Raw genomic sequence first — 25,894 nt, forward strand, 5'->3', positions numbered from 1 at the left:
AGCCGCTTTGAGACTCCTGAAGGGTAGTGATAAAGCGGGATATCACATCCAAACTCTTCTTCTTTTTTCTAAGCAAGAGTAGTGGATTCCAATAAATTCTAAACCAAATTTATTCAGCACATCCCCACCTGCGGTTTCTGGCAACTGGTATTTAGTGCCATATTGTGGCGTTGGACAGGCGAGGTAGAACATCAGAGTAAATAGCCATCGAAAGCCTTGGCCTCTGTGAATTTGTCTAATCCTGTTGGAGGAGTGAGTTCCATAGTTTAGTGATGAACTGCTTGAATCTGTCCTGAATCTTCCAACATTCAGGTCCGTTTAATGCCCATGACTTCCAATGTGATGAGAAAAAACCTGTCCCCCTCCACTTTCTCCATGCCTTAATAATAAGCAGGTGGTCTTCCCAACAGCTGCCATCCCATCTCTCACAGCTGGGGAGCTGCTCCTCAGTTAGTAGCCTTCCTTATGTTTGAAGTAGGGGGTTTTCATCATGAGTTGTGCGAACAAGGACTGCCTTTCGTCTGCTAAAGACCTGTTGTCCATTAACTCCATTAGGTGACTTCTTCTTTTGGCCGGCCACCCGTAACCTTTCTATCAATAGATGACAGATCTAGTAAAGGGACCCCTGACTATTAGGTCCAGTTGTGGCTGACTCTGGGGTTGCGGCGCTCATCTCACTTTACTGGCCGAGGGAGCTGGCGTACAGCTTCCAGATCGTGTGGCCAACAGGACTAAGCCACTTCTGGTGAACCAGACCAGTGCATGGAAACGCCATTTACCTTCCCGCCAGAGTGGTACCTATTTATCTACTTGCACTGCATGCTTTTGAACTGCTAGGTTGGCAGGAGCAGGGACTGAGCAACCTTTCTAACAATAGATGACAGTTCTAGAGGATACTATAAATTGCACGATCCCATTTCACAGATCTCAGGAGTCTCTTCTTTTCTTCTCTCTCCTCAGGTGCCAATGGGACGCATCACTTTCTTCCACCTCTCCATTTGGGGCTTCCTGATTGCCTGCTCCTTTCTACAAGGTACATCCCAACTTGGCTCCACAAACCTGGACTGGGAGAAGCCAAGCAGATAGCAATCCTTAGGAGAAAAGGCATGGCTCATGAGGCAAATCCTAGTAATATAGATTTGAAACATGAAGCAGAGGACGAAACAGGGGCACCAAGGCTCCCTTCCTTCCTTCCTTCCTTCCTTCCTTCCTTCCTTCCTTCCTTATTGATTGGTTTTCACCTATTACATTACAATACAAATGTACCAAAGCCAGCACCATTTCCTCCCCATCTCCCCATACATTTACATTTATATTTCCTCAATCCACCATATTATTCTTTTCTCCTTCCTCCCACTTCCCTCCGCCCCCACTCAATGTCCTCCACATTATACAATTTACAATAATCTTTGCATTCTACAGCCTTCTCAAGTCATCTATATATTCTTATTATCTTTCCTTACTAATTTTTCTTCCATCAGTACTTCACATTTAAATTTAGGCATATTAGCATATCTTTTTTTGAGCAATATTTTGCCAACCAAGGCTCTTTGTCAGCCGGAATTTCCAGTTTCAACCCTCAGTCCTGGGTGAACCCCCCCCCCTCCTGCTAATAATCTGGATTGTGGATTCGTCTCGTAGAGATCTCCTCCCCAAACTGACCTTTATAATGTTTTCCCTCTTCTCTGGCAGGCACAGAAGCATCAGGCTGCCCTCAGAATTGGTCCAGGTTTGAGGGACATTGTTATTTATTAAGAAAAGTGATGCGGAACTGGAATGATGCAGAGGTAATGAGAGATTCTCGGAAGCCCTGTGTTGAAAATTCCTCAAGACACCATGTTTGGTGTCAGAGAGACAGACAGGCACACCCATGCAGAACTTCACTAGTAATCTCCCTTCCCTGTTGGTGCATAAGACCTGCTTGGTGGTGTGCAAAAATACAATATATTAGGGGGAAACACTTGCAAAAAAAAAATGTGTTTCTTAGAGGAAACTTGCAATAAAGTGCTGGTGAATTTTCATGAGGATTAAAAAAACAACAACAACCACCACCACCACCCCAAACTGATGTAGAAATGTGGGGTTGCAAAAAGGAGAAACTGGGGGAATCAAAATGGAGAAAGGAGGAATAAAAAAGGAGAATTCAAACAATTTCCACGGGGACTTCTTCCTTAATTAACCAATCAAAGGGATGTGGAAATCTGGTGGCGCTAAACTTAATGTTGGAAAAATGAGAAATTGGGGAAAATCAAAACGGACAGTTTCACCTCCACCTAGTAAGCACACAAAGAGCACCTGTTGAACCAGGGAAAGGATTCTAAGTACACCTGCCCTCCATTTATTCCCCACCTCGGATCTCTCTTTCTGGCCTCAGATGCCATCTTTGAGAGTAGCAGAACCAATCACTGTATTGATCACACTGCTTAGTATATCCCTGCCACCTGGTACTGCAGATCCATCCATGGTTATGAGGTCATGGTGATTTACACAAAAAGCTTATAGCTGTGCTGTGGTCCTTGCACAATCCTGCATGGGAAATCTTACAAGAGCCGCTCGAAGCAACCAGGCAGCTTGCCCTCACCTCCAGGGTAAAACCCCTTATTCTTTTCTCTCCCAGGCAGACTGCCAAAGGTTTGGGACTGACAGCCACTTGGTCTCCATCCTTAGCGAGGAAGAGCACAGGTATATAGCCAGTGCTATAAAACAAAGCAAAGTCCCTGGATACCACATCTGGATTGGGTTGTTCAGAGTCAAACGCGGTGGAAGGGTAAGTAAAGGGGGCAGCCTCTGCTTTTCATTCGTCTCTGGCTGGAATCATCAGCCTGCAAGCACACAGAGGAGCAGTCCAGAAGACGAGATCTCTGAATTCCACGGCTGCTGCATCAACCTTTAAAACAAAAAAGTTCCTAAGGCTTGTTCAGCTAATACACACTGGACTTAAGGTTGTCATGCACTCGCTAACTGGCATATACCTTCCAACATTTCTCCTGCGATATTAGGGACATCCTATCCCATTATTTATGGGACGCAGGTGGCACTGTGGGTTAAACCACAGAGCCTAGGACTTGCCGATCAGAAGGTCGGTGGTTCGAACCCCCGCAACGGGGTGAGCTCCCGTTGCTCAGTCCTTGCTCCTGCCAACCTAGCAGTTCGAAAGCACGTCAAAGTGCAAGTAGATAAATAGGTACCGCTCCGGCAGGAAGGTAAACGGCGTTTCTGTGCACTGCTCTGGTTCGCCAGAAGCGGCTTAGTCCTGCTGGCCACATGACCCGGAAGCTGTATGCCGGCTCCCTCGGCCAATAAAGCGAGATGAGCGGCGCAACCCCAGAGTTGGCCATGACAGGACAGGGGTCCTCAGCGTCTGAATGTTTTATTTCTGGGTGGAAAAATCAAAATTGGAAACAGAACTGTTAGATCCAATTGGTGTCAAAGGAATGTTAGAAGGATGTTGGAATAAAGTTATGTGGTTTAAGCAGAAATGATATAAAGGATTAAGTAAAAATGAATTGGTGAAAGAAGAGAATGTAAAATTATAGTATATTAAGATAAATTATTAGGATAAAAACAAAGTTGGGAAGGATTTGCTGATATATCTAATTGAACTAGAATACAAAAAAGGGAGGTGTGAGGAGGTCAAGGAAACAAGCAAATGAAAGATAAGTTATGTAAAGGTTTGATTTGTTCTTTTTTATTGCCTGTATCTTTTTTTCTTTTTTGTCTTTTTTCTTTTTTTCTTCTTTGTGAAGATTTTTGTCACATTTTTTCTATTGTTCTTATTGTTCTTTTTGTAACCTTTAAAATCTTAATGAAAATCTATTTTAAAAAATGAATGTTTTATTTCTGCTTGAGAATTAGGGAGGACATCAAAGGGCCCTGGTTCTTCTTTAGCTGAGAACCTGTCTCTTTTGGTTTTCTCCACAGATTATAGTGTGGAAATGGACCGATAGCGCTGTGGTCAGCTATATGCCCTGGGGTCCTGGACAGCCTTCCTACTCTCTCAAAGAAGAATTCTGCATCGAGATGTACGGCGCAGGTGAGGAAGAGGGTTCCAGGATCTTAAGTTCTATGGGAGGGCTTCCTTGAACCTTGTTTCCATGCTTCTGATAACAAGTTATTCATGTTTTGCCTGCTAAGAAAGAAAGAAAACAGAGTCAACAATGTGAACCCAAGAATTGTGTCCACCTCGTGGGACATTTTGTGGCAGATTGACCAGGCTGGTTCTTGGGATGGTCACCTCACCCCCTCACTTCTATGGGCCAACTTTTGACAGGGTTAGACATCTTTACATGCTCCTCACCTGACATGGTACATGATACCAGGGGTAGGAGAGGTGGACATGGTTTGGCCAACATGACCCTGTAGGCTAAATGGGAAACCTAGTAGGCCAAATCTGGTCTGCAGATTTCTGGTTCTCCACAGATATCATAGGTGGTCCTACTCTGCTTCCTTCTGTCTCCTGGAGCCCTCACCACAAAACAGCAGTACTGTATATTGTCCTCTGAGGGGTGGGGAATCTTCAACCTTTCTCCTGTCACTGGGTGAAATTTATTTATGCTCCCCACCAGACCTGGGCTGTCTTTCTCCAAAACAGCCTTAGAATTCCTCCCAAACAACTCAGAGTAGTGTTTAAAGGGGGACCGTGAGGTTTGTATGAAATGAAGATAAAAGTTTCCTAAAAGAAAAATGAAAAGTTCTGCGTAACTAGCATAGAAGCAGCAAGTCATAGAATTGTAGAGTTGGAAGGGACCCACTGGGTCAAGTCACTGACCAGATACTGTCTGTGGCCGCATGACTTGCGACTCACAAGTTAGAGCAGGGGTCCTCAAACTTTTTAAACAGGGGCTGGTTCACTGTCCCCCAGACACTGTTAGGGGCCAGACTATATTTTTTTGGGGGGGGGGGGGAATGAACGAATTCCTATGCACAGTGCACTTATTTTATTTCTAGTGCACACAAAAACAGGAAAAACAACACAAAATTTAAAATGGAGAACAATTTTAATAAACATAAATTTATAAGTATTTCAATGGGAAGTATGGGCCTGCTTTTGGCTAAGGAGATGGTCAATATCCGGTTCCATATTTGTCACTGCTAGTTGTAGCAAGTGTTCATCAGAGAGGATCTGTGCCAAGTACGACCAATTTGAACTTTTATACAGTGGTACCTCAGGTTACATACGCTTCAGGTTACATACTGTCACGGTGAAATCCGGGTGCGAGGCTGCTCAGCCACCCAGCTCGTCGGACTAAGTCCGCGGGTCCTAGCGGAAGAAAATGAGCTCAGCCGGAGACAGGAGCAAGCTGCAGAAGATCCAAGTTTATCGCGCAACAGGTTCAAGACGAGATTGAACCCCGAGAATGGGGCGACATAAACTTTTAAAAGTTCCCTCCAAGTCCCAGAATACAGTGCAAGAAACGTCATGAATACATTATGGGAAGGTTGGGTTTCGCGGATGACATCATGAATATATCACAGAAAGGTGGGGTTACGTGGATTAGCATTTTAGGAAGGGAGGGGGAAATATGCAGAGTGAGAGATATGCATAGATAAACACTTTCCGAGTACCGGTGATAGCAAAACAATAGTCCAGATATGCATCGCCTGCCACCTGGCATTGCCCGGAGGAAGGGTTTGGCAGAACGATCGGACAGGATTAGGGTCTTCCTGAGTACGTGACATGCCGCTTTGGGGATTATGGAGGTGGGGGTGGCATCATGGAGTCCAGAGGGAACTGAGTTGAATGACGCCAAGATGGAGGAAATCGGAGTTATGGTTGATTTTATATTAATTTCCAGAGTTTCAGTACTTTGTCGGTCAAGTGTGTATTGAAGATCTGAAAGGAAACGAAATGGATACATTGTAGCCGGAGTTTGACAGTTTTACGAGGTCGCTGGTTTCGGTTCCATTGTTCTCGCAGCGGGGAGCCGTCAGCAACTTGTCAAGAGGTTAAATGAGGCGTGCAGGAGCTCGCTGAGCTAGCTTCTGCAGGGCGAATGCATGGTTCTGATTGGATAGAGCGCGGCCATTGTAGCGAATGGAGGATTCAACTTTCTACGGTCTATCCACGTTTAGGAATGGAGCGAGAGGGAGGCTTAAGGGAAGATGGTGGGCTTATTCCGCCCGTATAGGTAGAGAAGACACTGCACTTATGGGGCCAGGGGTATAGTGTGGTGCTTGTGCAACGGTGTGGGGGATGAGGGGTCGCTAGGACTGAGTGCCCTCGAGGTCATCGCCTCGGACCCTCTGGTGACTAGTGGAGGGGTGAGGATAGGTACCCCCCCTGCCGTATCAGTCCCCCATTCGGAGATAGATTTGCATCAAAGTTCTGTAAGAACTTGCAAATCCTTTCTCCACACCCTATACCCCTGTGATTTCATATTCTCCTTCCCCCAAGTGTCTCATCTGTACATATTCAGGGAAGACAGGGGTGCTGCGTGAGCGGGAGTAGGCTCGGAGGGAAAGAGGGGCAGGTTGAGCAGGACAGTGAAGGAGAGAGCAGCAAGGGTTACGCAGTGTATAGCACAGCAGAAAACTAAAATACAAAGAATAACAATAAGGATAATAAAAAATATAACCTTGACCAATTGTCGGAGCCATCCTAGCTTGGGCAACCAACCCCACAAGTCCACATCAGACAGCCCTTCATGTTGTATGTCGTTTAGTCTTCCTGCCAGCTCATGGATATTATTCAGATGTCCAGTGATATTCAAGGATTGATCCGTCACATATGTGCAGCACTCTGTGCCTATTAAGGCACAAGTTCCTCCTTGGCTGGACAGTAAAAAGTCCGTCGCAATCCTGGTCTGTAAACTCAGCTGCCTCACCTCAGACAGTTCCGACATCAGGGAATCTGTGATCTGGGTGGCTTCTTGCATAAATTTGAGAAGGATGTCAGTGAGTCGAAGGATGTCCACATGATTAGATCCTGCCCCATAAGCGGGGAAAAGGGCTCTCTCCATTCGCTGCAACATCAGACAGATCTGACAACTCCTTCTGTTCTCTCTTATTCCTTTGTCTCCCGGGGGGGCAGATGTTCGACCACCCTAATTCCGGGGACAATGTAGCCGACGAAACAGGATCCAGACATGTGTGGGCTTATCCAGGTGTATGTGCAGTGTCCGCATACCCAGAATAAGCCGCTTAGGTATGATTCAATTCTTCCGGAGGCAAAGGCTTGCAGTAACATAGAGTCCGTAGGTTGTGGTTTCCACTGGGGGGGGTGTGGCCAACTACAGTAGCCCAGGCCATAGCGAGGTTTGGAAAGGTCTGGGAGTTCGTTATGTCGGTGACTGTAACTTGGCCGGTGGGTAAGATCTCCAGATCAGTGTTGCAGGTGCTGGATCCTATGAAGGTCCCTTCTCCGGTGAAGCGGCGGCAGAGGGGTCCTTTCGTGGGACCGGTGAGGTACAGGTATTGGTGTGTTAGGTTTAGTGCGGTTAGGTTCCAGGAAGTAACATCTCCAGAACGGAACTGCTCCAATGTCACGGGCACTGGGACAAGGGGAAGGCTCTGTTGAAGGTGGCTGGGTGCGTGAGCGCAAATCCAACAGTCTGGGTAGGGTGCCTCCTTTGCCACCTGGCTGAGGAGTTTAATATAAGAGTTCTGTTCCCAGGAAGAGAGAAGATCTTCCCCTGGGAGGGCAGGGTTAGTGCCGAGTTGTCGAGGTGCAGTGCCAAGTGGGTGAAGTGGGTTGGTGGTGTTGAGGAGTCGCCTGTCCTTGGCTATGCCCCCACACCTCAGAGGTCCAACATTGTCCCATGTGGGGGAGTGTGAGGGGTGCACGGGGTGGTGCCAGCCTTCTAGGTACTCGGCCCCCTTCCAGTCATGAGTGACCCCAAGGCTCCATAGGCAGCAGAACTGCCTCAGACAGAGTCCCTGGAGTTGAGGCTTCCGGGGCTCCGGGGACATGAGGAGGCACTGGAACCCAAAGATCAAGTTCTCGGAGGGGTGATTCAAGTCCGTGTACACATGTGAGGCCCCTCCTACCTTGATCTCAGTCCAATTTGGGTTCCGTAAGACTTCCCCGTTACTGTAAAGAAGGTAGGTCCCATTATAGCATTTCAGCCGGTAGAAAGAACGATCGAGTGTGAGGGCCGCTGACCCGATGCGGTGTAGGTCTTTGTCTCGCATGAAATGCTCCCAATATTCGTTATCTGTGAGTCGGGGTACAAGTGAGTGGCGCAGTAAAGTCCGGGACTCTGGAAGGCAGAAATCGAAATCCCCCATTCGGTCCGGGTTGGACTTCCCCCCGGTCTCGACCTTGTGGTAGTCTAGGAAGTGGTAGTCCGTTTGTAATCCTGCACAATGGTCGGACGAGGAAGTAGGGGCTCCGGTCAAGACGATGAAGATGAGGGAGGTGAGGATCAAGTTCATGATTCCACAGTCTGCGGCTGAGAGAGGGCGGGGGGGAGGAGGTAACCTGCGGAGCTGTCAGGACAGGCTGCCAACCGAGCTATCTAGTGAGCTGTCAAATGAGCTGTCAAACGAGCTGCCAAACCGGGCTGTCAGATGAGCTGTCAAACGGACTGTCAAACTGGGCTGCCAGATGAGCTGTCAAATGAGCTGTCAAACCGGGCTGTCAGATGGGCTGTCAGATGAGCTGTCAAACGGGCTGTCAAATGGGCTGTCAGATGAGCTGTCAAACGGGCTGCCAAACTCGGCTGTCAGATGGGCTGTCAAACTCGGCTGTCAAACTCGGCTGTCAGATGAGCTGTCAAACGAGCTGTCAAACTCGGCTGTCAGATGAGCTGTCAAACGAGCTGTCAAACTCGTTTAAAGCGTAGCTTGATGGCGTCGGTGTCTGGGATGAGTTCGGAAGTCCAGTTGGGCGTTGCGGTGTCTGGTCCGGTCTGTTGGGCCCGACCCTGGCCCCGATCTGGTCCGGTCTGTTGAGCCCGACTCTGGTCCCGATCTGGTCCGGTCTGTTGAGCCCGACTCTGGCCCCGATCTGGTCCGGTCTGTTGAGCCCGACTCTGGCCCCGATCTGGTCCGGTCTGTTGAGCCCGACTCTGGCCCCGATCTGGTCCGGTCTGTTCCTCGTCGTCGTCGATGTAGGAGGCTGGCGCGGGAGGTGGTGTTTCAAAGGTGTAATCCTCTCCAAGACTCTCTTGCGTCTCCTGGGGTGGAGGTGATGTTTTGCACCTCGTGTGGCGCTTTTCTCTCCTACTTTCTTGGCCAGGCGCTTTTCTCTCCTACTTTCACAGCGGTTGGTGAAGTCAGGAGTACTTGGTAAGGGCCTTCCCAGGAAGGTTGGAGAGGTTGTTTCTGGTAGACCTTGACGAGGACCCAGTCACCTGGTTGGAAGGAGTGGGCTTGGACGTCAATGGGCAGGTTCTGTCCTTCGATGGCCGCGTATTGGTGGAGACGCCGGAGCTGTGTCTGGAGCTGAATAATATAGTTAGTGAGTTCTGCTTCCCCCACCTCTAGTTCTGAGAGGGGAAATAAGGTGTTATAAACGGGAGGAGGTCTCCCAAATATGAGTTCGAATGGGGAGAGCTTCAAAGGTCCAGTTGGAGCGCTGCGTATGTTATGGAGGACCAGTGGGAGTGCATTCACCCATTTTAACCCAGTGAGCTTGCAAAGCTTTCCTAGCTGTATCTTTATTTCCTGGTTCATGCGCTCTACTTGGCCGGAAGATTGTGGGTGGTATGGAGTATGGAGGTCCCATTTTATCTGGAGAGCTTTGGCTACAATTTGTACTACATCTGCGGTGAAGTGGGTTCCCCTATCGCTGTCTAATCGGCGGGGTACCCCAAATCGGGGAATGACGTCTTGTAGGAGGGCTCTAGCAACTACTGTGGCGGTGGCTTTCCGACAGGGAAATCCTTCCACCCATGAAGAAAATTGGTCAACTATGATCAGAGCGTGCCTGAAGCCTTGACATTGAGGCAGATCGATGAAGTCCAATTGTAAGCTCTCAAAGGGGACGAAAGCCCACGGCCTGGCCCCTGGTGGTCTTCTGGGCTCACGCTTGGGGTTGAAGTTATTACAGATGGTGCAGTAGGCTGCCGTAGCCGCGGCTGCTATCCCAGGGGCATACCAGGACCTCTTGATGTGTTCTATTAACCTCCCCTTTCCCCAGTGTGTTTGTTGGTGAAGGATCCTCACCAATTTTGGAGTCCAGGCTTTTGGAAGGACAGCTCTGCCATCGGGGAGGATCCACATACCACTTTGTTCGGTAGCGCCTATAGATTTCCATGTGGATTTTTCTTCGTCTAAGGCTGATTCGTATATTTGGGTAGGGTCTATATCTGCAGGGAACTGTAAGGCTTGGAACTCTGATTCATTGTTGGGGGGGGGCGAAGCGCGGCTATCTGGGCTGCTTTATCGGCTCGTCGGTTGCCCTTTGAGACTGGGTCCCTTCCCTTGGTGTGAGCTTTACAGTGGACGACGGCTATCGCAGCGGGCAAGTGGATGGCTGTTAGCAGTCTCTCCACCAGGGCGGCATGTGAAATTTGGGAGCCGGCAGCAGTCAAAAAACCTCTTTGGAGCCATATTTGACCGGTTGTGTGGACTAGTCCGAAGCAATATTTGCTGTCTGTATAAATGGTGATTCTTTTTCCTTCACTAATCTCACAAGCGCGTATGAGTGCAATTAATTCTGCAGCTTGAGCGCTGTATTGCAGGTTAATTGGATTGGATTCTAGGACTTCAAAATCGGAGACGACAGCATATCCGGTCTTTCTTTCCCCATTGATAACCTTTGAGCTGCCATCAGTATAAAGTATTAAGTCCGGGTTTTCAAAGGGAAGGTGATCTAGATCCTCACGGGGTTTCTCAGCTTGGCGGACTATTGTGGCGCAGTCATGGTGTGGGGTGCCATCGTCGGGAAGGGGTAATAAGGTAGCTGGGTTGAGGGAATTGACGCGTTTGATGGTGACGTTAGAAGGGGTTAGTAGAAGGGCTTCATAGCGGTTTAAGCGGGAATTTGAGAAATGGTGACAGCCTCTGAGAGTTAGGAGAGTAGAGACAGAGTGGGGAACATGGATGGTAATCTCATGTCCCAGCACGGTTTCTTGGGCCTTTTCAAGGAGGATTGCAGCGGCGGCAATAGCCCTGAGGCAACTTACGGCTCCCTTTGCAGTATTGTCTAACTGTAGGCTATAATAGGCTACTGGCCTTTCTTGATCTCGGAAGGTTTGAGTCAAGACACCCGAGGCAACCCCCATTTGCTCATGTATGAACAAGTTAAAGGGAATCCGGTAGTCTGGTAGACCTAGGGCAGGGGCAGATCTCAATTCCCGTTTTAGACGTTCAAAAGATTTATAGGCTTCTTCCTCCCACACCAGTGTATCCGTGTGGTCTTGGCGAGTCATGGTGGATAGAGGTTTCGTGATTTCGCTATAGCCCGCAATCCAGGCTCGGCTGAATCCGGCCATTCCGAGGAAGCCGCGTAATTGCCGCTTTGTCTTGGGGAGGGGAATTTTGGTGACAGCCTCAATTCTATCGGTGGCTAAGCTGCGGGTACCCACTCCTAGGATATGCCCGAGATATTTCACTTCCTGTTTGCAGTATTGCAACTTCTTAGGGGACACCTTATGTCCCTTTCGTGCTAGCTCGGAAAGTAGGTGTTTGGTGTCTAATTTTCAGGCTTCTTCACTAGCTGAGCATAAGAGTAGATCGTCTATGTAAAGAAGGAGGGCGGAGCCTGCAGGTAGGTGTATGTCTTGCAGATCTTGGTGTAATATTGCAGAAAAGATTGCGGGTGATTCCACGTAGCCGTGGGGCAGCCTGGTCCAGGTCAATTGACCGGGTCCCCAGGTGAATGCGAAAAGGAATTGGCTGGAGGGATCTAAAGGTATACTAAAGAAGGCGGAGCAAAGGTCCGTGGCGGTATACCATGTTGTCTCCGCCGGGATGGTGTTTAGAAGAGAGTTTGGATTGCCTACCACCGGGTGTCGGGGTATTACGAATTGGTTCACGAGTCTTAGGTCTTGGACAAAGCGATAGTGGACTGGGGCTCCTTCTGCTGAAGGTTTTTTTTACGGGGAGTACTGGGGTATTGCAAGGAGACGCACAATGAACTAGGATCCCCTTTTCGAGGAAGTCTTCTATCATAGGTGTTAATCCTTCAATGGCCTCTTTCGGCAGGGGGTATTGTTTGGTGCAAGGAAAGGGTAGGTCGTTTCTGTAAGTAATCTTTACTGGGGTGGCTGACAGTAAGAGTCCCACGGAGGTTGACTCTGTACCCCATAATGGGGGGGGGTTAATTCATTCTCTAGTTCTGGAGGGAGTTCGGGGAATTTCTGCTCTGACTTTGCTTCCTGTATCATACCTTGGAATGCAGGGATAGAGTCCTCTGGCATGTGCAAGTAGATGCCATCTCTGGAACACTTTATTGTAGCGTTGAGTTTACAGAGCAGATCTCTGCCAAGGAGGTTCACAGGGCTGCTAGTTAGGAGGAAAGTGTGCTCCGCCAGTAAGGGTCCGAGCGTGACTTTAGCTGGTTGTGAGAGTGGGCAGGTGCGGGGTATCCCATCCAGTCCCATGACCTTCCTGGTTTCTGAGCCTGGTTCTAGGTGGCTGTCGGTTAGGGTCGAGTATGTGGCTCCTGTATCTAACAGGCATTGATATGGGTGGCCGTCGATTTCGATGGTACAGACAGGGTCATTTGGTGATAATGCCAGGACCGGGCAAACAGTTTGGGTTGGATCGGGATCCCCTTTTAGTTGTCAATACGTTTCCTGATCGTCAGGGGGCGGTTGATTTGGCGGGTGTAAGGGAGGAGCAGTGGCGGTGGTCCAAGGGTGAGTAGGTGGATTTATGGCGGGCATTTGAGTCCGCGGACCTGGTTGGGGTCGGTGGCCTTGGGGTAGTGTGTTCGGAGGCACTTGTGGAGAGTAGGTTGTAGGTCGTTGGTTCGCATATCCCTGGGTTATATTGGGATGCGCTGGGAAAGGAGGGTAGCTAGTTGCGTCTGGGAAAGGTTTAAAGTCTTGTCCTCTGTAGGTTGTTGCATTTAGGTAGGGACAAAACCTTTTTATATGTCCCTCTTCCTGGCAATGATAACATCCCCTGGTAGTGGGTCCCCACTGTCTATAGGGGTTGGGGGTCCTCCTCCTCGGCCCCCTCTTCCGCGGACAAAACCTCTATCTCGGTTGGAGCTAGGTTCTATGCTCAATGCTAAAATTTGTTCAACTTCAGGCTTGGTCTCCTTTCGCTTGCTCTCATCTCGAGAATTGTAGACCGATTTAGCAATGGAGAGGATTTCACTAATGCTCTTCCCGTCATATCCTATTTGGAGGTTTAAAGCTTTCCTGATATCGGGATTGGCTTGATCTTTAAAGAAGCCTTTCACGATGACTTCATGCTGGGGGTTTTCGGGGTCTAACCCTCCCCATGTCTTGATTGCTGAGACCAGCCTAGTATAATAATCGGATGGGTGTTTATTTGATCCTTGCAATACCTTTTGGACCTTCGTCCAGTTGACGGTACGCTGTCCGGCAGCTTTTATGCCGTCTAGAATTGCCTTTTTAAACAAGTTTAAGCACCAGATTCCGTTGGTGGTGTTATAGTCCCAAGTTGGCTCTACACGTAAGCATTGAGCTGAGAGGGCCTCTAGACCTTCGGGACGTCCTCTCTGATAGTCCGGGAGTTCTATGGCCTCTCCCGCCTTGGCCAGAATGTCCGCCTTTTCAGCTTCGTTGAAGAGGGCGTTCAAAAGAACGTGAACATCTGGCCACGTAGGTTTATGGGTGGAAAAAATAGCGCTGACCTGGCGATGACACTTATCTGGATCGTCTCTTAGAGAGGGCATTTGATTTGACCAGGTTACTAGGTCAGCGGTGTAAAAGGGCTGATGTGTGTAGACCATTCGAGGGGGGCCATCGGCTCGGAGAGGCGGAATCGGCAAAGCCCTTAGGGGCATCTGAACTGCTGTAGATCCCGCTTGACTAGAAGTCTCCGGGGTTTCCTCAGTGTTCCTGTTAGGATTTTCAGCAGGATTACGGTATTCTGGGATGGAGTTCTTTTGTGCTCTAGCTCGTAATCGTGTGAGTCTCTGACTCAAGCCCCCCCGTGCCCCTTCTTCCCCTGTTTCTTCATCACTATCAGAGTTGTCATTAGGTGCGGGTGTTGGTGACTCTCTATAATAAAAGGGGATCAGGGCTTGTTCCACCGAATCATCTCCAGGATATCCCTCGTAAGCGGGGGGCAGAGGCTGCCTCGTGGCATTTAATATGGGCAGCTGATAAGATGGTGCTCCTTTCGAGGCTTGGAGCAGTCCTCTGACCGTCTCAAAGGCGGCTAGATATTCCAACTGACGGGGTCTTTCTTCCATCAGATACTTTCTAAGATGTTTCAGGCGGCTTTCGCTAAACGAGCCTCCGGTTGGCCAATGTAATTCCGGCTTGGCAGAGGCCGTTTTGGCGGGCCAGGTCTCTGTGCAGAGGTCCTCTAGTTTTTGCTTTGACAATAATTTATGGCCAGGAATGGACTTCCAATAAGTGATGACAAATTCAAGAGGGGAGTCAGGGTCCCTCTGGGAATCGGATGGCTTTCTAGAAGCCTTCCTCCCAGGGCGAGCCCGCTCGTGCTTGGAAGCCTGGGTACACATTTTATATTTTCCATGCGTGTCTGAACAAAGAAAAGGGGGGGAAAGAGAAGGGTCGGTAAGGATTTATGCAACTCGTTCAGGGGTTTATTTCTTAGAAGAGGTAAGGGGGAAGAGATCTCTTGTTACTGGGCAACTTCCTAACAGTTTAACGAGCTTCACCCACTCGGTTCCTTTCCTTTTCTTCTCTTATTTCCTATTTAACGAGCTCCACCCACTCGATTCCTTTTCCTATTCAATATCCTGGGGTTCCTTTCCACTCTGCCGATCCCGCCCAATTCCTCATGGGCTATCCCTCCTGGCAACCTCCTACCTATCGTCACAATCTCAGGAAAGGGGGCCCTACTGAACGCCCACGCCGTGCAGTGCCAGATCGGGTGGTCCCTGGACAGAGTTCGAACGGAAAATCCCCCTTGCTTTCGGAAGCGGGCTCACACACGATACACGTGTTACGTGGCACCGACCGGTGCGGCTGGGATTGGTGATAGAAAGCCAGACCCCTTCCTGCCCCCTTGCTAGGGCGCTACGGAAGTTCGGAAAGAGAGCTCCAACCCCTTGCTTTCAACTGGGACGTCCGTTGCGGAGAGTCGGCTGTTTTTCAAGTCGGGTCTCTCCGTCTTACTTTTGGACTCCCAATTGGTGCGGCTGGCTGGAGGGGTTTTAGAGAAAGAGATAGAGCTCAGAACCCCCCTTTCGGGTCGAGCGGCGGTCCACGGTCTCTCTCACTAACCGGACCAAGAGAAAGGCAAGAAGGACCGATAGAGAGGAGGGCAGAGAATTCAGTTGCCAGGAGACTTCCACCCCCTTCCCACCAGTGCACTGGATTTTTCTTTTCCTATACTCACGTGTCTTCTACGATGATCCCGGGATCGATGAAAAGCCGGCTGGATCTCTTTTGCTCCCCGGCTGAGCCCTAGGGCGTTCGATTACCGCCCGGAAGATGGCCGGAGGTCCAAAAGGATCTTCCCCAGGCAAAAGGCCCAGAGCCGGCTGAAGATTTCGGGGGCCCCGGTCAGCAGCACGGGAGAACCGCTCCGCCCCACGTTGGGCGCCAAATGTCACGGTGAAATCTGGGTTCGAGGCTGCTCAGCCACCCAGCTCGTCGGACTAAGTCCGCGGGTCCTAGCGGAAGAAAATGAGCTCAGCCGGAGACAGGAGCAAGCTGCGGAGATCCAAGGTTTATTGCGCAACAGGTTCAAGACGAGATTGAACCCCGAGAATGGGGCGACATAAACTTTTAAAAGCTCCCTCCAAGTCCCAGAATACAGTGCAAGAAACGTCATGAATACATTATGGGAAGGTTGGGTTTCGCGGATGACATCATGAATATATCACAGAAAGGTGGGGTTACGTGGATTAGCATTTTAGGAAGGGAGGGGGAAATATGCAGAGTGAGAGATATGCATAGATAAACACTTTCCGAGTACCGGTGATAGCAAAACAATAGTCCAGATATGCATCGCCTGCCACCTGGCATTGCCCGGAGGAAGGGTTTGGCAGAACGATCGGACAGGATTAGGGTCTTCCTGAGTACGTGACATGCCGCTTTGGGGATTATGGAGGTGGGATGGCATCATGGAGTCCAGAGGGAACTGAGTTGAATGACGCCAAGATGGAGGAAATCGGAGTTATGGTTGATTTTATATTAATTTCCAGAGTTTCAGTACTTTGTCGGTCAAGTGTGTATTGAAGATCCAAAAGGAAACGAAATGGATACATTGTAGCCGGAGTTTGACAGTTTTACGAGGTCGCTGGTTTCGGTTCCATTGTTCTCGCAGCGGGGAGCCGTCAGCAACTTGTCAAGAGGTTAAATGAGGCGTGCAGGAGCTCACTGAGCTAGCTTCTGCAGGGCGAATGCATGGTTCTGATTGGATAGAGCGCGGCCATTGTAGCGAATGGAGGATTCAACTTTCTACGGTCTATCCACGTTTAGGAATGGAGCGAGAGGGAGGCTTAAGGGAAGATGGTGGGCTTATTCCGCCCTGCATAGGCGCCGACTCCATGGGGCCTGAGGGGGTCCGAGCCCCCTCAAAAATTCATTTGGGGGGCTCCGCCCCCCCAATAATTTAAGAAAATTATTAGTTATATTATGCTTTGTAAAATCACAAAATTATGTTGGTATTTTTTATTTTCCTTGTTTGACGATAGTTACCTTTTAAAATACATTCAGTAATGAGTTAAAACAAAGCCACTCCCGATCTAGAGAGGGGGTGGGGTTGTGGGCTCTCGACCCATCAACAATCTCGCGGGGCTGGCGTCAGCCCCGCGAGAAGCGGGGATTCCCCCTAGCTCATTAATATTCACCGCCCACGGCGGCAGCCAATCGGCTGCCGCAAAGGGCGGGCCCTCACAGGTTCACTTAAGGTCGGGGCAGCCCGGGGCTCGCCCCTTTCATTCCCCCAGCAGCAGCGGTTTGGAGGTCTTGGGCCCCCCCAATATTTTTTATAAGTCGGCGCACCTGCGCCCGTATAGGTAGAGATAGAGCGAAGACACTGCACTTATGGGGCCAGAGGTATAGTGTGGTGCTTGTGCAACGGTGTGGAGGATGAGGGGTCGCTAGGGCTGCGTGCCCTCGAGGTCATCGCCTCGGACCCTCTGGTGACTAGTGGAGGGGTGAGGGTAGGTACCCCCCCCCCGCCGTATCAGTACGCTTCAGGATACAGACTCCGCTAACCCAGAAATAGTACCTCGGGTTAAGAACTTTGCTGCAGGATGAGAACAGAAATTGTGCTCCAGCGGCGCAGCGGCAGCAGGAGGCCCCATTAGCTAAAGTGGTGCTTCAGGGTAAGAACAGTTTTAGGTTAAGAACAGACCTCCAGAACGAATTAAGTTCTTAACCCGAGGTACCACTGTACGCTGATTTTCAAGGTCACTGCTGAAATGGGCAAGTATGCACTTAACAGCATTCTCCAAGAACTACACAGCACTACTGAATACGAGAGAGAGGGGGGAGGGGGAGGGATGCAGGAAGGAGCAAACTACCGCAGTTCGGCCTACAGTGAATGCCAGCTTCAGTGCTGAAGGCAAAGCAGACTCTCACTGGAGAGATCGAGCTGTCCCACTGCAACTAGACACAGCCTTTGGTTTGCACGGTTACATAAACAAAGATAAGAGGCTCCAAGGCAGCCAGTGAAGAGCACTTGGCGGGAGAGAGGTCTTCAATGAAGGACCCCCAACAGTCGGAAGCGAGAGGAACGCGGACGTCTCTCCACGGGGCTGCTGGCCTTACCTGGCCAGTATAAAGAAAGCAGCACATAAGCAGCACACAAAACACTACCAAACCATTCTACTTCCAAATCTTATATTAATAATCCAAAAATTGAGAAAGCTAGGTACAAGATCTACTACAGAACTCACAAACAGAGAACTCATTCCAATTGTGTCCAAAAGGAAGATTCAGTCTTTAAAGTACCTTTAGCCAGGCTCCTGTAGATATCAACAAAGGTAAGTTTGATCAAACGAAGTGTCAGCGATGTTACGCACAAGAGTTAGACAGGGTGCCAGCGTTTGTCACCTGTTTCTAACTCTTGTGCGTAACATCGCCGACACTTCGTTTGATCAAACTTATCCTCGTTGATATCTAACCCTTGAGCACAACATCGCCGACACTTCGTTTGATCAAACTTATCCTCGTTGATATCTAACCCTTGAGCACAACATCGCCGACACTACAGCTCCCATCTCCCTGCAATGGATTACGGGATAGTGGGAAGGGAAAGGGGGCATGGCCGAACCGAGCCTGCTTTCACGGTGCATTGTGGGAAACACCGCGCCGGGTTTACCTCATCGCACGGAGACTGACTGAGCGGGCGGCCTGCGGGCTGGATTTACGAGCCTGGCGGGCCGCATCCGGCCTGCGGACCGTAGTTTGAGGACCCCTGAGTTAGAGGGTGGCAATTCTTAGCCAAAAGCAGTGTCTACATGGTCGCAAACCCTGAATAGGCCAAGTTTAATGAGTTAACTCCACAATCCCCAAATCTACTCAAATGCAAAATTTCAGTTTATATACAGCTAGGAGCATTTTCTTTTCACATTCATAGCTGTGTAGGACACAGCCAGGAACAGAGTACTGCAAAAGGTATTCAGGGTGACCAGCAAAGAGCTGTGGTATCATAATTTGTATACCAGTTTGAATCCTGCTCCCTATTACTGTCAACTAGGAGGCTTATGAGACTGTGCGTGCATTGTTTTTTCTTTAAAAGATGCCCGATTTTTAAAGAAGATCCATTCAAATCTTAACCCACCCAGTTAAGTGGGCAGGTTAACCTATATACCTAATATATCTGTGGGTATACAAATTTAATAGATAATTATAATATCACAAAAAAATGATCAGTTACAAACTGGGAGGGGTGGCTAACACCCCAGAGGACAGGATCACACTTCAAAACAACCTTGATAGATTAGAGAACTGGGCCAAAACAAACAAGATGAATTTTAACAGGGAGAAATGTAAAGTATTGCACTTGGGCAAAAAAAATGAGAGGCACAAATACAAGATGGGTGACACCTGGCTTGAGAGCAGTACATGTGAAAAGGATCTAGGAGTCTTGGTTGACCACAAACTTGACATGAGCCAACAGTGTGACGCGGCAGCTAAAAAAGCCAATGCAATTCTGGGCTGCATCAATAGGAGTATAGCATCTAGATCAAGGGAAGTAATAGTGCCACTGTATTCTGCTCTGGTCAGACCTCACCTGGAGTACTGTGTCCAGTTCTGGGCACCACAGTTCAACAAGGACACTGACAAACTGGAAGGTGTCCAGAGGAGGGCACCAAAATGGTCAAAGGCCTGGAAACGATGCCTTATGAGGAACGGCTAAGGGAGCTGTGCATGTTTAGCCTGGAGAAGAGGAGGTTAAGGGGTGATATGATAGCCATGTTCAAATATATAAAAGGATGTCACATAGAGGAGGGAGAAAGGTTGTTTTCTGCTGCTCCAGAGAAGCGGACACGGAGCAATGGTTCCAAACTACAAGAAAGAAGATTCCACCTAAACATTAGGAAGAACTTCCTGACAGTAAGAGCTGTTCGACAGTGGAATTTGCTGCCAAGGAGTGTGGTGGAGTCTCCTTCTTTGGAGGTCTTTAAGCAGAGGCTTGACAACCATATGTCAGGAGTGCTCTGATGGTGTTTCCTGCTTGGCAGGGGGTTGGACTCGATGGCCCTTGTGGTCTCTTCCAACTCTATGATTCTATGATATGAAATTCAGCTTAGATCAATACGCAAAATTAAGTGGGCATGGACTATAACGTCAAACTGATTTTTAAAAGTTCATGATCAAGAAGCCCACATTTACTTACTTGCTAAGAAGAAAGCAAAGCACATCAAAACTAACATTGCAAGTGTTGGACCTGGGTCCCTAGGGATCCCTTCTGACTCTACTTTCTCTGATCCCGGGACAGTCCCTCTTTCAACTAATCCATTTTGGTTTCCCAGTTTAGAAGGATGAGCCGGGAGGAGGTGACGAGGGGCAGTGACTTCTAATGCTTCTCCTTCCCTGTTTTTCTAGAATACATGTTCTGGGACGACAATAGTTGCGAGGCAGAGAACTACTACATCTGTAAAATCCCGGGGTCGGGGTCTTCGTACATGGGTTAGGCAAGCTGAGTGCCTTGGAGAACGGGGAATAAGGCCCTTCCATGGAGGCCCAAGACCTTCTGTCCCAACTGCAACACCCCACCCCAATTCTGTAGCAGCTCCTACATTCATGAGAAATCAATAAAGAAAGTCTCCTCCCCGTCTCCCTCTGTCTCCTTGTGTCTGTTCATGGCGCTGCTTGCCAGGGATGCCAGAGGGGTCCGTCAGCTGCAGAGGCAGACACAGCCCACATCAATTTCTTTGAGCATATCTGGAAGGGAAGCGAATCCATGAGAACATGGGAATGGCCTGCTGGATCAGGGCCACGGCCCCCTCTGGTCCAGTGTCCTGTTCTCACAGTGAGTGGCCAGTGTCAGGAGCTCATCCTACACTTGAGTAGGACCCTGGCAGAGACACATGCCCGACTGGCATGTTCTCTCCCTCCTGGTCGATCGTTTGGGAGCTTCAAAAGCTTTCTTCACTTCCGAACATCACAGCGACCGATGCCAGCATTGGCATGCTTAGGGATCTGCAGAGTCTTCGCAGCTTGCGTAACAGACCTCAGCAACTCAGCATTTTGGCTAATCTACTTTGTTTACATATAAACACACACGGAGCACTGCAACATGGCTCCCTCTCTCTCTAGCATCAGACAGCAAAGAGAGAGAACAAAGGACATTGTCCCACTTCACGGAACACAGTAACACAAACATCCTGTCTCCATCACTTCCCACTCTGTGGAGTCAAAACCTACACCGTCGTGTGATAGACAACAATCCCGTGACTGCAATCACAGAGCAGGAATTCTAACAGCCAGATGCCCAATAGGAAACCAGCAAGCGGCATCTGAACACAAGACCGTTCTCCTCTCCTGCTGTTTCAAGCAACTGTGATTCAGAAGCGTGGCTGCCTCCAACTGCGGAGGTCAGAGCAGAGCCATCATGTCCATCCCTAGCCCTCTCCTCCATGAGTTTGCCTAATGCTTTTATTATTTTTTATTAACGTTATAAAATTATCCGTAATTGGAACGAACGCCAATAATTTAAGACTTTGGAAAGTTAAAATGGCAACAGGCTAAAAGCAAGGTTAGAAGAAGAAGAAGAAGAAGAAGAAGAAGAAGAAGAAGAAGAAGAGTAGTAGTTTGGATTTGATATCCCGCCTTTCATTCCCTTTAAGGAGTCTCAAAGCGGCTCACATTCTCCTTTCCCTTCCTCCCCCACAACAAACACCCTGTGAGGTGAGTGGGGCTGAGAGACTTCAGAGAAGTGTGACTGGCCCAAGGTCACCCAGCAGCTGCAGGTGGAGGAGCGGAGACTCGAACCCGGTTCCCCAGATTACGAGTCTACCGCTCTTAACCACTACACCACACTGGCTCTCAGCTTGCACCAGCTTCCCGAACAACTGGGTGGGCTTCTCAATAATAATAATAATAATAATAATAATAATAGGTAAAGGGACCCCTGACCGTTAGGTCCAGTCACGGACGACTCTGGGGTTGCGGCGCTCATCTCACTTTATTGGCCGAGGGAGCCGGCGTATAGCTTCCGGGTCATGTGGCCAGCATAACTAAGCCGCTTCTGGTGAACCACAGCAGCGCACGGAAACGCCGTTTACCTTCCCGCCGGACTGGTACCTATTTATCTACTTGCACTTTGACGTGCTTTTGAACTGCTAGGTTGGCAGGAGCAGGGACTGAGCAACGGGAGCTCACCCCGTCGCGGGGATTCGAACCGCCGACCTTCTGATCAGCAAGCCCTAGGCTCTGTGGTTTAACCCACAGCGCCACCCGTGTCTAATTATTATTATTATTATTATTATTATTATTATTATTATTATTATTATTATTTATTTCTACCCTGCCCATCTGGCTGGGTTTCCACCGCCACTCTGGGAGGCTTCCAACAAAAGATTTAAAATACATTAAAACATCAGTCATTAAAAACTTCCCTAAGCAGGGCAGCCTTCAGATGTCTTCTAAAAGTCAGTAGTTGTTTATGTCCTTGACCTCTGAAGGGAGGGCGTTCCACAGGGCAGGTGCCACTACCGAGAAGGCCCTCTGCCTAGTTCCTGTAAGTTTGCTTCTCACAGGGAGGGAACTGCCAGAAGGCCCTCGGAGCTGGACCTCAGTGTCTGGGCTGAATGATGGGGTGGAGATGCTCCTTCAGGTATGTGCGAAAATTTATTGATTAGGGCGTGACCTGCTAATTTGTTTACGATCCAAATTAGCTTTTTACAGCGTCCGGCACGTTTCCTCTGCGCAGTAACTCCTGCTGTCTCTTCAGTCACGCCTAGCAGAGTAGACACAGCGGTAAAGCTGTCACTTGCTCCAGACAAACATACACAGTACAGGTTTGTCTAGTTACAGTTCTTTATTGCGACATTTCTCAGAAAAATAGTCCAGGGCTTCTTTCAGCCATTACAGCCGTTACAAGCTGCGTCCGTCTCCCTCAAAGACAAAGAGGAAAAAGAGAGAACAGAGAACAAGCTCCTCCCAGCTTCGAATCGCTGACGTCAGAAAGTGACGCACACCTCAGAACACTTAACCATTTAAGTTCTGAACTCTCACACCCCCTCTTGCGTTGCTTTCTGACAAGACTTGTGAAACATCTTCAGCAACACCCTGTGAGAGCAATCCCTTCCCCAATGCCTTGCGCCCTCCCTTGGCGTTCCTGTCAGGCATCTGTGGAACAACCTCACAACTCTCAGATTCGCACTGTGCGAAACTTACCCACGCACCTGTGGCCTGATACCTCTCAGGTGGAATACCCTTCGTTGTGCGACTGGACCGCCTGGGCACAAACTCAGGTGTTTCCTCTGACTCACCGTCTCCAGCAGGTGTGTCCTCAGCATCACAGGATTCCCCCTCTGACTTAAAGCGTCTTCAAATCCTTTCCATTACACTAACAGGAGAACTAGGCTCACTCTTGGGCTCTCTTTTAACAACTTGTGGAGATGCCCTGTCCAGCTCCTGACTCTGGTCAGTGAGCTGATCGTCATCAGCAGACTCAGCCTCTCCTTCCTCCTCATCAGAACCTTCCTGCTCTGAATCAGAAAGACATTCTGAAAGAGCATCACGCTTAACAGGAGTCTTTGACCTTTTATCCTGCTCATAGAACTCAGCGTGTTTACTGATCAGCACCTTACTCTGATCACCTGATGGATATGCAAACCTCCATGCACAAGCTTCTGGCTCATACCCACAGAAGATCATTTTCCGGAACTTGGCTCCATCTGGCCCTTGCAAAGCCTTAGGCACCGGCACAGATGACATTACACCAAACTGCCTCAGAAAATGGATCTGGGGTTTCCTGCCATGCAACAAACAATACGGTGTGTCACCTATCAGTGAATTGTAGGTACGATTCCAGGTGAAGCTTACATACCTTACCGCCTCCAACCAAAACCTTGGAGGTAACCCAGAGTCTGCAAGCATCACCTGTGCAGCCTTGACCAGAGCTCCACTCCTCAGCTCTGCCACCCCCCTCTGATTGGGTGAAGTAACTGTGTGACATATCCCTTTCTTGTGAAAGAACTTCTGCAAAGCAGACCCAGTGTACTTAGCATTTCTGTCACTGGTGACCGCTTGCACCCTGGTGGAGAACCTTAGTTCCACCCCCTCAATCCAGCTTCTGATCAGCTGTGCTGCATCTTCCTTGGATTTGAGACCGTGGGTCCAGGTGTTCTGTGTAAAATCATCTTGGATTGTCAGCAGAAACCTGGCCCCTCCCAGACTTGGTTCCTTGATGGGACCTAACAGATCTATGTGTACCAGTTCAAAAGGTTTTGTGGTTACCCTCTCCACTTGTGGGTAACTGCACCCTTTTTTCTTTACCTGTCTGCACGTGTCACAATTAATGGCACGTCCACAATTTTTAATCTTACATCCTTTGGCAATCTCGGGTAACGTCTGCAAATCCTCTATGGGACTATGAATTGTCCTTTTATGCCATACACAAGCACATTGAACATGAGTGGGAACTGTAGCACGCAGAGCCTGTGCTTTCTCAACCTTCCCCTCACCCCCCAGAGACGTTTTAAGAATGAAAAGATCATTCTGTCCCTTTTTCACTTCAACAAGGCGTCTCCCTTCTCTGGAGATTGTGCAGACATCATCCTGGAAACAAACCTGAAACCCCTTTTTTAACAAATAAGGCACAGATAACAAACAGTGATGCACCCCTGGGACGACGCAAAACTCCATCTGTTCCTGCAAAACAGAAATATAGGCATTAGCAACATTGGTTATTTTTCCCTTTTGTCCATTTGCGAACTTAACAGTCTGTCCCTCTGGAACTGCCTTGCAATTCCACATCTCGACTGCAGGGGTCTCTGGAACCATGTTGCGGTTAGCTGCTGAGTCTATAACAAAGCAAAGCTCCGAGTTTTCCACACAGCTGTCTTCAAACAAAGCCATGCTAGCAGTTACTTGATAAGACTCTTCCTGTTGTTTACCACATCCGCCGGACTCAATCCCACGCCTGCCTGCCTTTGCAGGCTGGTTGCCATGGAAACCCGCCTGGTTCCCATGGGAAGTGACCTTGCCACCATCCTGCCTCACCTGTGTGCTCCGGTGGGGGCAACTGCCACGCAGATGTTGAACTCCAGTGGAAAAACACTGCCCGGGGCTCCTTTCTGCCGGCCTGGCCTTCCGTCTTCCGGAACAGCTCCTCTTGCCAGCCTCGCCCCCTCTGAAGCTCCTCTTCGCTCCAGCACTCCCAGTGGAAAGATCTTTAAACTTGCCTTTGGAATTCTCCGCCCCTCCGATCTGCTCACCAATGCTCCTTGAGGCTGGAACCGGGGCTGCTGCCTTCTTGGGGCTTTCCATCGCTTCTCCAGGGCCCTGGCCTCCTGCTGAAGTTTCACACAAACTTCTCAGCACATCCCAGGCAGCCCTCGCTGACTTTACGCTCTCCAAGTGGGGTTTCAGCGATGCGTGTACGCATGCTTTCAGCATATCGAGCTCTCTTTGCATTCTCTGCTGGCTATCTTCAGGCAACGCAGCCTCACAGCCTGCAACGTCTGTCAGGGGTAGTGGCTCTTTCTGGCTTACATCCCAAAGCCCAGTAACCAAGAACCAACCACGCACTCTCTTGCTCCAGGTTGCCCAACTTTTTAAAGTGAGCTTTTCAAGCGGTATGTCCTCAAGGACCTGACTCTCTGCCATTCTCTTCCCGGGGCCCCAAAGCTGTACTCACGTATCACCAGCTTCTCCAGCACCCGTCTTCTCAGCTGCTCTTAGCTCCCAGCTCTCAGCAACTCTCTTGCCTCTTAGAAGCAGGCAAATCTTTGCGTCTTCCAGCCAGCTTTCCTGCCTCAGAACGCAGACTTCAAAGCATTCCGGCAGCTCCCAGCGACAGCTTTACGAGCGGTTAATTATGCCACCCATAACCTGTGCGAAAATTTATTGATTAGGGCGTGACCTGCTAATTTGTTTACGATCCAAATTAGCTCTTTACAGCGTCCAGCACGTTTCCTCTGCGCAGTAACTCCTGCTGTCTCTTCAGTCACGCCTAGCAGAGTAGACACAGCGGTAAAGCTGTCACTTGCTCCAGACAAACTTACACAGTACAGGTTTGTCTATTTACAGTTCTTTATTGCGACATTTCTCAGAAAAATAGTCCAGGGCTTCTTTCAGCCATTACAGCCGTTACAAGCTGCATCCGTCTCCCTCAAAGACAAAGAGGAAAGAGAAAGAACAGAGAACAAGCTCCTCCCAGCTTCGAATCGCTGACGTCAGAAAGTGACGCACACCTCAGAACACTT

General features: G+C 49.3%; 1 protein-coding gene across 1 annotated transcript; it reads left to right on the forward strand.

Annotated features, from left to right (window-relative positions):
* The first annotated feature begins 932 nt into the window (after positions 1 to 932).
* Positions 933 to 20,296, forward strand: LOC309351997 (C-type lectin BpLec-like). Its single transcript, XM_081880248.1, has 5 exons — positions 933 to 1,033; positions 1,693 to 1,787; positions 2,618 to 2,767; positions 3,922 to 4,033; positions 20,064 to 20,296. Exons 1-5 carry the CDS (start codon positions 967 to 969, stop codon positions 20,150 to 20,152), a joined length of 513 nt encoding a protein of 170 aa, XP_081736374.1. The 5' UTR covers positions 933 to 966; the 3' UTR covers positions 20,153 to 20,296.
* Positions 20,297 to 25,894: the final 5,598 nt, after the last annotated feature.

The sequence above is a fragment of the Podarcis erhardii genome, assembly GCF_964252035.2.
Source record: "Podarcis erhardii genome assembly, chromosome: 10".
In the NCBI taxonomy this organism is placed as follows: Eukaryota; Metazoa; Chordata; class Lepidosauria; order Squamata; family Lacertidae; genus Podarcis; species Podarcis erhardii.

Bases quoted from the DNA above. Each gene is read 5' to 3' on its own strand.
- LOC309351997 (XM_081880248.1), top strand. From the start codon at position 967: ATGGGACGCATCACTTTCTTCCACCTCTCCATTTGGGGCTTCCTGATT. The intron at 1,788-2,617 runs GTAATGAGAGAT...TTTCTCTCCCAG, and splicing joins GGAACTGGAATGATGCAGAG to GCAGACTGCCAAAGGTTTGG. The intron at 4,034-20,063 runs GTGAGGAAGAGG...CTGTTTTTCTAG, and splicing joins CATCGAGATGTACGGCGCAG to AATACATGTTCTGGGACGAC.